This window comes from Cyprinus carpio, chromosome B8, assembly GCF_018340385.1.
Source record: "Cyprinus carpio isolate SPL01 chromosome B8, ASM1834038v1, whole genome shotgun sequence".
Classification (NCBI taxonomy): domain Eukaryota; kingdom Metazoa; phylum Chordata; class Actinopteri; order Cypriniformes; family Cyprinidae; genus Cyprinus; species Cyprinus carpio.
In genome coordinates, this window is record NC_056604.1 from 7,223,713 (window position 1) to 7,236,584 (window position 12,872).

At 35.9% G+C, this 12,872-nt stretch overlaps 1 protein-coding gene across 1 annotated transcript in view; it reads right to left on the reverse strand.

Moving 5' to 3' along the window:
* Nucleotides 1-2,982: 2,982 nt before the first annotated feature.
* Nucleotides 2,983-12,872, reverse strand: part of LOC109051983 (fibrinogen C domain-containing protein 1-like) — a 106,574-nt gene continuing 96,684 nt past the window's right edge. The window contains exon 8 of the mRNA XM_042729438.1: nt 2,983-6,349. Coding sequence (XP_042585372.1) covers nt 6,087-6,349 — 263 coding nt within the window. The 3' untranslated portion in view covers nt 2,983-6,086. The remainder of the gene's footprint in view (nt 6,350-12,872) is intronic.

Below are 12,872 nucleotides of genomic sequence, written 5' to 3' on the forward strand. Positions count from 1 at the left end.
TAGCCTACTCTTCATCCTGTTTTCCTCTTTTGATTATCATACATGACCTTATTTAAAGTAGGCTACTGTATAGAAGCAATAATACTTTAATACTATTATTTTATTATTATTATTAATATAATGATAACAGTAAAACTATATATTGATCCTTGTGTATTAACATTTTGCCTACTCAATAATCCCAGTCCTTTGTGCAAACCAGTGAACTTTTTCATTTAATTAGGTTTTGACCAAAACGTGTTTCTTCTGGTGATGAATAACACAGAAACCATACAGTGACACTCTGCTGTGTCATTTATTCTCTGCATGTAGAACTCATCTTGTTTGGATCTCTGACCTTCACGCTTGGAATATTTGCCTTTATAATTGTCCTAAAGACTTAATGCTTCACTTAAGCACCATCCACTCGCCTACAGAATAAACTATCGATCTTGTTAATCATATGAGCATCATTTCATTTCAAGAGAAAGTGGAAAAAACCCTCAGAAGACCCTTGTATTTGCTCACTACTCAAACAGGAATCTCCCATTCAAATAGCAAGCTGCAAAGAAAGTCGCGCAAACTTCACAGTCAGACTAGTCATAGAGTTTACGGTCACATTTACTTACTATACAGTGGGTGCCAGAAGTATTTTTTCTCTTAAACCTGTAAATGTCACTGGGTTGCCAAATATTCATTTCAAAAGCCGCAGATAATTGCTGATAAATGATGAGTGTATGTTGGTCTGTAAAAGATTATGAGATGATACATACTGTCTAAACTGAGCCAAATCAGAAGACAGCTGATTAGATGGTGTAGGGGGTTAGGGGGAGAGAGAGAGGGGGATATTTTTTTTTATAGAGGGGGGTAGTGGGGGGTTTTTCTATATGTTTTTAGGGGTTTTTGTGTTTTGTGTAAATATTTTCACCTCTACAAGGGACATTCTTCACCTCAAATCAATTACTTTGTAATAGGAGAGCAGGGCTATGCTGGCCTGTTTTTCATTAAACAGCAATCACATGAGGGACAAGTGCATCAAAATGACTGCAGCAGGTGGCTGGTGAGGGGCCCGAGAGCTTTCTGTGGAAAAAGAAGATGTTTGTACCCTCATGAATCACTGTGAGAAGATGCAATTCAATAATACAGAAACCTTATGATGCAAAAGCTTAAAATGCGAAGGGCCTTATCGATCGGGCTGTTCGGGAGGCCCCAAACGGTGTTGTGTGTGCTGAAAAGGAGAGGTATAGGGCAGCATCTTCTGTAAATCTGTCTGGGAGGAAGACAAGTATGGGCGTTAAAGATATTGGGGAATGGAGATAAGGAGCAAGATGTGTTTATGACTTGCTGAGTGTTGAATATCTGAAACGTTCCATCAGCACGCCTCTCATTCTGATGCATTTCTCACTTGGTTTTGATCCTGAGTTCTGCTGAGTAGATGCACATCATTCTAACACTTCCTGAACCACAGATACTACAGCTGTTCTTGGAAGCCAGATCGGCAGAGTCATTCTTTACATAATAGATAATACATGATTGAATCTCACAAACAGTCATGTGTGTGTGTGTATACAGTATATACGTATATATATGATTACGTATTCTATAATATTGTGAAATATTATTACCGTTTAAAATGTTTTCAAATTTTATAATAATAAGAACCATTATTAATAACAGAGCAGTAAATCAGCATAATAGTATTATTTCTGAAGGATCATGTGACACTGAAGATTTGAATACTGACAATTCAGCTTTGCATCAAAGGAAGAAATTACATTTTGAAATATATTACAATATAAAACAGTTATTTTAAAATGTAATAATATTTCACAATTTTAACTGCATTTTTAGGGTTCGATAAATGAAGCTTTGGTTAGTATAAAAGAGACTTCTTTTTAAAACTAAAAAAATCTTTTTGCAAAAAAAAAAAAAAAGTTTTGAACAGTTGAGGATAGTAAATCAATTATTTTATCACAATTAAAAAGCATGAATAGAGAAAAATTAATCAAAAGAGTAAAACCTTTGCATATTGGATTTTTTAGTGCTGTTGCAATAAAGTTTTTGCTATTATTGTTTTACAAGATGTATTGGCAGATGTTCTTCAATTTCAATAGAATTTGATGTGAAATGTCCCTTTTGCAGAGCTAGTAACCTTTTCGGAAATTATTGATCTATTACTAAGGGACTTTCCATGAATTGTGTTAGAGGGGTGAACTAAATAATACACAGTAACACGGTCCTATCACAATTTTAAGAAATATACTTTTAAATAATTTAACAGTGACTTGAATATCAACTTAACAAATATGGGCAATATGACTTTTTTTGGCATTATTTTAATTTTTGAATACAATCAAAAAGTCCAATATCTGAAAATCCCAAAAATGTGACAGTTTAGCTTATTTTACACTACTTGCTGGTTACGTTTCATGGTAGGTAAATTTTTTGTTACTTAATAGCAACATAAAGCACACATAATACCATTTTGAATCACCAATGCTTTGTAATGGGACACAAAATTGATGAAAAGTGTCTTAAACAATGCAAACTCCTGTCACATTTACATCCAGTCTTATTATATTTAGGATTTATGTAGTTATATTAGGAAATAAAAAATAATGCTAAAAAAGAAGTCTGCTGTCATCTTATGAAAATGAATGTTGCATGATTGCTGGATATTAACCATTTTTCCTCTCTATTCTCACAGAAAAAAATCTCTCCTTTCCTCCATTTAATGTCATGCATTTTCACGACATTCCTGAAACATTCATCACTTGACAGCCTCATTATGCTATCTAGGCCTGAGATTGGCACAAAAGCAAGGTAAATGCGATAGTCACAATATTAACATAAAAAAGCTTTACCTAGGGATCTATTCTTGGCTTACCTAGTCAATTACCAGCTAATGAGCTGACCTCAGCTGACATTCACTCCCAAACTGCTAAGGTGGAATTAGTTTACTTTCTCTGTCAGAGGAAATGCTCCAGTCACACCGTAAGCGAGTATGTTAGAAAGTGTGGATGTTTATTAAATGTCACTCATTAAACACATTTTAATGATCAACAAAAAATACTGCTAATACAAGACCTAAAATGGAATATGAGTCCATCATAATTCCCAAAATGTAGCAGAGCATACCAAATGTTAATAGTGTACAGTATCTGCGTTCATAGCTTTTATAGCTGGTCAGAAAGGATGGGTTTGTAAGTTTAAAGGGAATGTTAAGGAGGGCAGGATGTGTAAAGAAAGGAAAATGTCCTCTTGTCATCCTGGGGTGTTGTTATACTGCAAGACATGCTCAATTTCACGGTTAAATTATTTACACGGATGACTGGCAAGTGCCGTCAGCAGACAGGTGTAGTTTGAGAGGCCATCGGCAGGGGTTCCTGAGTTCCAAGAAGTTCACAGAAAGCAACATGAACTGAGAATCTGTCTTTCCCCAAATGCAGTAGCTGTCGCACGTTCTCTTCTTTGTCGTAACAAAACCAATCTCAGTACATATCTTACATTTATCAGTTTCATACCCAAAAAGAACAACATTTCTTTTAAAAATACCTGTGGAGAGCAAAAAAAAAAAAAAAAAAAAAAAAAAAAAAAAACATGGTGGGATGAGGTGAGGTGATATTTTTTATTGGTGTTTTCTCTTCGTTTTGAATGTGCATGCTAGTACATCACAACTGGATCATTGAAAGCCCTCCTACGGTTTCAAGAGAAAATTGACCGTGAAACTCAATCTACATAGCGGCGTTCTTCTTAAACAATTTCTCCTCACAGAAATGCCTGCGGTTCTCTTTATTGAGCGAGAATGTGTCACAAACTTGATCAAAACCCGTCAGTTTGGTTCGCTCTGTTGTAGTTTTGAGCTCATCTGACGGTGGAGAATTGGTTTTTCAGTAGGGGTTGGCGTTCAATTGGCCATCGAAACATGAATGAAGAATAAAGCAGGCTGATTTTGAAATGCTTTGCACTTTTTAAATAATCTGAGGGATTAGTTATCCTTTGATTCATAAAACTATTTTTTTTTAATTCCTTCCAATATAGATATAAAAGTGATTCTAATTAGTAATTAGTATTTTGATGTTGCTGTTTAAAGTGCAGACAATGCTCATCTTTGATAGGATAATCAATGTACAGTCACAACAAATATAAAGATACAAATAAACTTATGAAACTGATTTTCACATTCAAACACTGGGTTAGTTAACACGGATTTCGCAGGATAAATTACATTAGTATACAAATAAAACTGCAGGTTGACATGTTGAAAATCGTGCAGTCAAAACTAATACAAAGACTCATGAAACACATGTAAATGGGTAAAAGGACATTGCAAGTTGATTGTTTGGAAAGTTGACATATGCTCATTGTCAGTGCCATAAATGAAAAAAAAGAGAGAAATTAGTGAACCAAGTCTGCATAGATTAAAAAAAAAATACAAACAGAAAGAGAAGCAACATTAGGAATAGTTTACACCAAAATCAGTAAGACAAGTTACATTCACATTCATGATGTTATACAACAGTTAAATAAATTTAGACTGTATTGCCAGATACTTTATTTTTGCTCCACCAATGAAAACAAAGTCAAAACAGAATTGTTGCACGCCTCTGAGCAACAAACAAACATTGGTGTTTCTTCCTTAATGATTCATTATTTCGAATAAATCAGTAAGCTGTTGACATATAAATAATCACTCTTTCGTTCTGAATGAACCAACATATTTATGAACAAATAATGCAAGTAAATGATTCAATGGTTCACTCATAAAACAGCCTTTTGTTTAGTTTCCAAATGAATCTGTGTTTTTCGAATGTAAATGAATCAAGGATTCACTCATTTATTGCGTCCTACTGGTGTAACAATGTAACATGCATAAAGAGTCGCTGAAGAATCCCCACTAAGCAGGCTGAGAACTAACTGTTGTATAAATATGTATTTTGTTGTTAATTTCACACTTTTAAGAGCCTTAAAAACCTACCAAGCACTGGTGTTTTTGCCAGTCTGTTTGTTATAGGCCTAATATGCATGCTTTAAATGCCCAAATGCAATTCGAATCTTGACCCCTTGCATTTTAGGGTAAACTATTCCTTTCAGCATAAGATTTTGAGAACTTCACAGTTTACCTGAAACAAATGACATTAAATTAATACATGATCATATACTCATGGCAAACTAATGAGCTACTAAATAAGCTACTGAAATGATCTGACTATTAAAACAGAAGAGTCGGGTCTGTTCACAACAACAAAAAAGAGGTTGAACCCAAGTTCAATTCTCAGATCTTCTCCAAGGTTAAGCCCTAAAGCTCTGTCAATCCATCTCATTGTGATTTCTGGTGAATCTGACCTACTGTGCATAAGATAAAATCCAACACTCTTCTATCTGGCAGTAACACCAAAGGGTTATTGTGTTTTCTGAGAGACGTTCAGCTTCTCTACTGATAAAACCTTCCACCGACTGACCTGTCAGAGTGAAAAATGCGCCTGTTGCGGCCCATCACTCTGAAAGCCACCACTGTGACACATATTCTCTTTGAGCATCCCTGGTGGTCAATAACGTGTTTACTCGTCATGTGGGAAAATCTAGTTACCTCCCAGATATTACAGCAAGGGCTGGACACGCCAATAGCAACACTGTCATGTTTAACTACGAGTTATTGATTAAGCACTGAACGAAAATAACATAGGACAAGCTGCCTCTCCGTCAGATGTCTGAAGAGTTAAAAGTCTTTATTTTTATGAAAAGCTACACGTTCTTGCTAAATTTCACAGCTACAGAAGTTTTTTTCTTTTTTCTTTTTTCTTTTTTTTTTTTTTTGACAACAACTATCATTTTTTTTTCTTCCATTAGTACATTTTTGACAATACCTGCAATGTTTTGTAATAATATTCAGAGATGTGAACAATAGATCAAGAGAAAAACATCGGCCCATTGGGCGTTAGCACAAACACTACAAGATGGTGGGAAAAACGGGGTTTGAAAGATGGATAGAAACAGAAACATGAGAAAGAAGTTGTCGCTGGAAAGTTCTTGCATTTCTGCATTGAGTGTCTCTTAACACCTACAGCCACCTTTGAGCTCTTCTAGTTGAGGTTTCTAGTTCTCACTCATTTATTCTCCTCCTTGGTTGGCCTGATCTTCATCTCTGTGAACTTCAGCGAGTACTGCCAACCCGTCCAGGATGACCACTCGATGCCATCGGCATATGAGGTGTGTTGGCCACGCAGGTACTGTCCGTTGAGGTTGGAGGTGTGGCAGTTGCGGTACCACCAGGCGCCATGGTAGAAGGACGCGCAGTTATTCTCAGAGTGGTCGTTGTCCTTGTCCTTAGTGGTGAATTTCATCCCGTTGTGTTTGAGCAGCGAGTCGCCTGCAGCGTTGGATCAATTCATGATGAAAAGAAAGATTGGCAAAGACAGAGGATGGGTGGAAGAGTGAGCAAGAGAGAGACAGGGACGGTGAGAAAAAGAGACAGAAACAAAAGAACAAGTGAGTCACTCAACCGCAACGTCTTTGTTTATCTGTGTCATGGAATGTTTAGATTACTGCACTGAAACAGTACACAGTTTCAACAAAGAGCAGAAGTTTTCTTCCAATACATACTGAGCTGCCTTGCTCTACATCCTAAATCAAATGGAACCTCAAAAAAAAAAAAAAATAATAATAATAATAATAATAAGTGTAAAAAATACACAAATACTGGATCATTTTTCCTCCAAAAATTGATTGATAAATATTTTTGTAACATACATTAGGGCTAAAAACAACTAACCAATAAATAACCGATAATAATCAAGTGAATAAGAGCAAGCAAGTTTGTGTTGAACTTCACAGATTATTTTAGTGGTTATTTTTCCTTTAAAAACGTAGTTAATACAATACCGTTCAAACATTTTGAAGTCAGTAAACAATAATTAAATGCTGTTCTTTTTAACTTCATATTAATCAAAGTATCTTAAAAAAATATTTTCACAAAAATATTAAGCAGCACAACTGTTTCAACGTGAATAATAATTAGAAATGATGAGCGGAAAATCTTATTAGCATATTAGAAAGATTTCTGAAGGATCATGTGACACTAGAGTAATGATGCTGAAAAATAAGTTTGCCATTCCAGGAATAAATTCTATTTTAATATATATTAAAATAGAAAAGAGTCATTTTAAATTATCCAAAATATTTCACAATTTTACTGTTTTTTTCTGTCTATTTGATCAAATAAATCCTGTCTTTTATTTTATAAGACTTAAACAAAAAAAATCACAGTCACCTTAAACTTTTAAATTACAGTGAATTTATTATTATTTTTTTTTTTTGCATGTACATAATGCACAGCCTACACTACAGTGGATTTACATTTGCTTGTTATAGCCTTCAATTCATAAAATCCAATTGCTTAAAACAGCAATGCTAAAACACTGCTTATAGGCTCATTTATAGAGCTGCAAAACATCAGTTGGAAATTTCACAATCACCTTAGTGTGTTCATATCTGTATAGTGAGATTGCTAGCTCTGCTAGTGAAGAGAGAGACAGAAAACAAAGAGAGGTGCATGTTAACACGTTGCCGCTAATGTGCCCTTATAAAGCTCTGTGATGTATGTTTCAGGGACATAATGTTGCAGTGTGCAGGCTAATCTAATCCCAGTTTCCTGCCCCCATACCACCCGGCTCCGCTGGGCCCGGCCTTGCTGACAAGATCAGCCTTTTATTGCCAGCCTTGCAGTAAAACCGTTCTCCTGTCCTCTTCCTCTGACTCATTCCACTCTGCTGCAACATGTATCGTGATAGCCATTTTATTTGGACAAAGGAGATCCAGTTGATGCCATTATGTCATATTGTAAAGTGTGTTACACATCATAAACTCCTTTCGGTTGACTATAGATTCATCATTGTGGTCAAGCAGATAACAAATCAGCAGAATGATGGTGTTATAAAATGACTGTGAAAGGAGAGCCATTGAACAGATGCAGAGATGTTGCTTGCAGGAACATGACACATGAGCTGGAGTTACCTGGTTTTTAGCATGTCTAAGAATGTCATTTATGGTCTTTGGCCGTCTCAAACTAGTTTAAAAGGATAGTTCATCCATCATTTACTCATCCTCATGTTGTTCCAAACCTGTATGACTTTTTTGTCACACAAAAGTAGATATTTTGAAGAATGTTGGTAATCAAACAGTTTTGGTTCCCATTGACTTCCATTGCATTACTAACAATATTCAAAAGATCTTATTTTAAGTTTCACGGAAAAAAAGAAAGTCATTCAGGTTTGGAACAACATGAGGGTCGGTAAATAATGACAGAATTTTCATTTTTGGGCGAATTAACCCTTTAAGATGAGCCTTAAGCTAGCTATATACAGTCAGATGATCAAAGCTGGTTTAGATAATTAACTAACCATGAGCTAGTAGAACACCTTGGACCAGTAATATGTTCCAACAAACTATCATGGTCCAAAAACCAACCTGCACTCCTGAATCTGGTAAACTGTGGTCAGTTTATTTAAACCATGTTTGGTATGGTTTTTTGATGTGTATATAAAAAAGAGAGAGCAATGTGATTCTGAAAATATATATAAATCTTGTTTAAAGAGATCTGATAGAACACGCTGGACTAGTAATAAGTTCTAAACTAGCTATGATAACCAACTTACACGTTAAGCTGGTACAATGTGGTCAGTTCAGAGCAACTGATTTAGCTAGCTGGCCAACTGAGAAATACCCCAAACCACTTGAAAAGCGAAACAGACCAGCCTAATATTCTCTGGAAACTAGCTAACTAGCTCAGACTGGTTTAAAATCATTCTTTCAGAAGGGGAAGCTGCTTGAAGGAAATCGTTTACTCTCTATGTATATACAGTATGAACAAATCTCAACAAGCTGCCGCTGCAGTAGTAGTATGTTGTAATATTCATAAAGTGTTACATTTCAAAGAATACCCAATCATACAAACGACGCTGGAAAAAATACTCATTTGCTAGAACGAGATGATTAATCATTGCATTTTTGAAAACAGACTTCACAATTTGTGCACCTGAGGGGGTATGTAGTGTGTGTCAGCATGAAGGTGCATCTCAGACTTTTATGAAATGTCTTGAGACAGACCCACTCAGGAGGGTGATACGAGTCATTAGCTATGTGCATGAATGCATAATAGCATTAATGCCGAAAAACACTGCAACATCAGAGAGAAATTATACACTCCTCTACCTGGACAAGCATTGTTACAAAATAATCAAACACTCACATGCAATTTCACTTCTTACTCTGGCCTCCCTAATGGTAGTAAAAACATTTCTGTGCACTTGCAAAACTGTCATTAGCGCGCTTTGAAGTTGGTACTGTATTAGTACTCAAAGTGTTTACAGAGATCAGGGCATCATGGGTGTAAAAACTCATCTCAGGTAATTATATCTTCCCAGAGATCCCCGCTGTGGCTGAGTGCTCTTTCTCTACCCTGTCGTAAAGGCCTTTCATTAAAGAGAGCGGCATTAAAGGCAGCATGCTTGTGCGCTGAAAACAGCTATGATATAAAAATTCTAGCATGCAAGAAAAGGGTGTGAGGCACACTTTAACACTAAAATATTTTCTTTTATTATCTCAGTTGCAAAAAAAACATCAGAGTAATGCATGAAAAACAGAGGATTCTGGGGTACGGCTCATCAAAATCTCCGCAGGGATGCACTGTCGTATTGAAATAATGCCATATCAAATCGGTACTTCAGCATCAACACACAATCGCTAAAACACTTTCCGACAGCAGCTCTGCACAGTTTTAGACGTCTGCTGAAGAAGTCACTTGGATGGTTTAGTTTAGTACTAATGGGCCACATGAATGAGATTCTCTGTGGTTTGGATGCCACATAAATTGTCATATTTTGCAAAACTTTTTTTATTTCAAAATTATGTGAGGAAATCTGAAAGGAAATCCATCCATCCATGAAGGCCTATAAATCTTCATACTTTTCTTTTTCATGATTTTCCTATACAACACTATTATGCAGTAACTTTATACAGCAACTTATTGCCAGTTATTTTTATAGTATAGTAATATTATATATACAGTGGAGGCCAAAATTATAAGAACAACTGACAGATCTGAAAATATTGATTTCTTCTTTTTTTTTTTTGCCTCCAAAACATGATTTTATTTCATAATGTTCAGGAAGCATGCAAATGTTTGCTTTAAACACAACAAATATCAGATGAAGTGTCTATATATATATGAAGGCCTATAAATCTTCATGCTTTTCTTTTTCAAGATTTTTCAATTCAACACTAATATTCAGTAACTTGCATCTTAAACACAATATTGATAGTTATTTTGTTGTAGTATTATAGTAATTTGTGCTCCTGTAGCTCAAGTGGTAGAGCATTGCATTACGAAGTGCAAGGTTGGGGGTTCGATTCCCCGGGAACACATGATAGGTAAAAATTGATAGCCTGAATGCACTGTAAGTCGCTTTGGATAAAAGCGTCTGCTAAATTTTATTTTTTAATTTAAAAGATAGTGAAAACCTGGTTCTATATGTTAACTGAACTATGCTGGTCAAGCAAGTTAGAGCTGGTAGAATACCTTGGACCAGTAAAGTCTAGTAAATTTATTAACTTATCAAGTTCCAAAAACCAACTTGGAAACTTGTAAGCTGGTACAATGTAAGTTTAAACCAGCTTAAACTGGTTTAGCTTGTCTGATCAGTTGAAATTAGTCTCAAACCACTTGATCATTAAAGCCAAAATTAAAATGCTCCATTGTTAATATCAGATAAATTGATACTTTGTGTTCAGAGAAAGTGCATCAGATAAAACAAGAATAATTCTGCTGTTTGTTGAATTTTAAGCTGCCTGCCACATTCAATTGTTTTCAGCTGATTCTATGGCCACAATGTGCCTTTTCCCATTGACCTTGTGACAGAATTTTTTCTTTCTAATTTCTGTGACGGTTGGACTCTGAACCTCCTCAGAGTTGCTTTTTGTCTGAAAAAACATTATTAAAGTTGTCAAGGACATCTCACAATGTTGCCGTCTAGGAGCCACGGTTTGCGAATTTGTGTTTTTTCCTTTTGTTTTTCAGCTGCTGTTTTGTTCCACATTGCTGCTTGCTCTTGCTGTTTGATTTCATTGTGCTAAAACATTCAATCTATGCTGATCTCTTACAGCATTTTATTCAAAACCAAGTTTCATAATTGAGCAAGCACAGCTCAGACGAAACATCAAAATGTGATTTAATGCTTACTGTCAGTCCAACCTACTGTCAGTCGCCCACACATTAATGCTTTAAATGACCACACGTGCGTTTTAATCCAGACAGCGGCATAAAAGTCCAAACAGGATGTAATTGATAAGATTGGGAATCAATGTGGCATGACTCCTCCAGCGGGGGATGTTTAAGACAGCCTCGCTAATTAGACGTGTGGATGCTGTATTCTCCTCTTGATTTATGTTAATAGGAGTGTTTGTTTACGTCTCCCATAATAAGCTGAGTGCCTGCTTTATTGGAATGCCATAGATGTATTCTACGGCTTCATTATCCCTGCCCTTTCCAGCACACGGCGAAGGTCACGCCCGCGTCCAGCCATAGCGAGGAGGGCAGTGCTCGGGGAAAAACACCTGAGAATAATAGAGTGCGGGACCCAATTAATGTTAAAAAGAGGCCCCGGTGACAGTGCAGGTGAAGCAGTGAGAATTACTCATCCCTTTGCCTCAGTGCAGGCGATAACCTGCGGCCCCCGTTGCTTTGCGTTCCGCAGGAATATATCTGAACACCGCTGACAACAGGGCAGGAAACTTTAAATTAGTCTTGTGATTCGCATGATAGTTTCTATTCTGGGCTGATCTTTTTTGTTTTGCTGGGTACAATTCAGGCCGCTAAGTTTGGATTTCCTCTCTGTGCTTAACATGGGCTTGTTTTCAACACAAAAACTTTGCTAACACACACACAGACATTTATTTTTTAGAGACACACACACATACACAAGTGTGTGTGTGTTACTATATATATATATATATATATATATATATATATATATACATACGTATATATACACGTGTATGCACAAATATATTCAATGTAGGGGTGTAACAATACACATACTCATATTGAACCGTTCGGTAAGCTACGAGGCTTTTGGATCAGTATGCATTACAAATTGAATGATTCGTTGGACTAATCCTATAACATTTGAAAAATAAAACAGCTTAAAGTGTGTGTAATATGTTGTTCTTAGTGTGTATGATATAAATATGGTGTTCTAAGTGACGTTGCAATCAACTAGGTGGCACTGAAGTCGTAAAGGGAGCCCAAACGACGTAACAAGCAACCTACTTAATTATTATTATTATTATTTTCATCTGTATTTTCATTACTTTCATCGTATCGATACCCAACACTTCTGTCAAATATCTCCCTTTGGGTTCCACAGAATAATAAAACATTTTTTTTTGGTTTGCTTGTTTTGCCAGTTAAATAATCAATACATATTTCTTATACTCCGATATTAATTTTTAATCATAAATTTGTCATTTTGTTACTTTTTATGTTAATTTTTTAATGTAAATTTTCTTAATATGTTAATGTTTTGCTGAGACTACTGATATTTCAGATTTAAGTCTCTAAAAGAAAAAAAAAAAAGCATTTTTGTAATGAAACTGGACACAATAAATGCCAGTTAAATCGCCTCTTATGGTCTGAAGTGGGCGTTCTTGGCCAGAATAATCTGTCAAAAGTCTGTCTAGGTGAGACTACATACAGCTGAAGAGCTTTTACCGGCATTTACCTGTGGCTCCCCATTAAACCTGACATGAACTTTGGCTCCAGACATCAATGCAGGTCCACGATTGAACTGCTAATGTGCAGGATTTCTTAAGAATACAGAGCTTTAAAAGCAGGACAC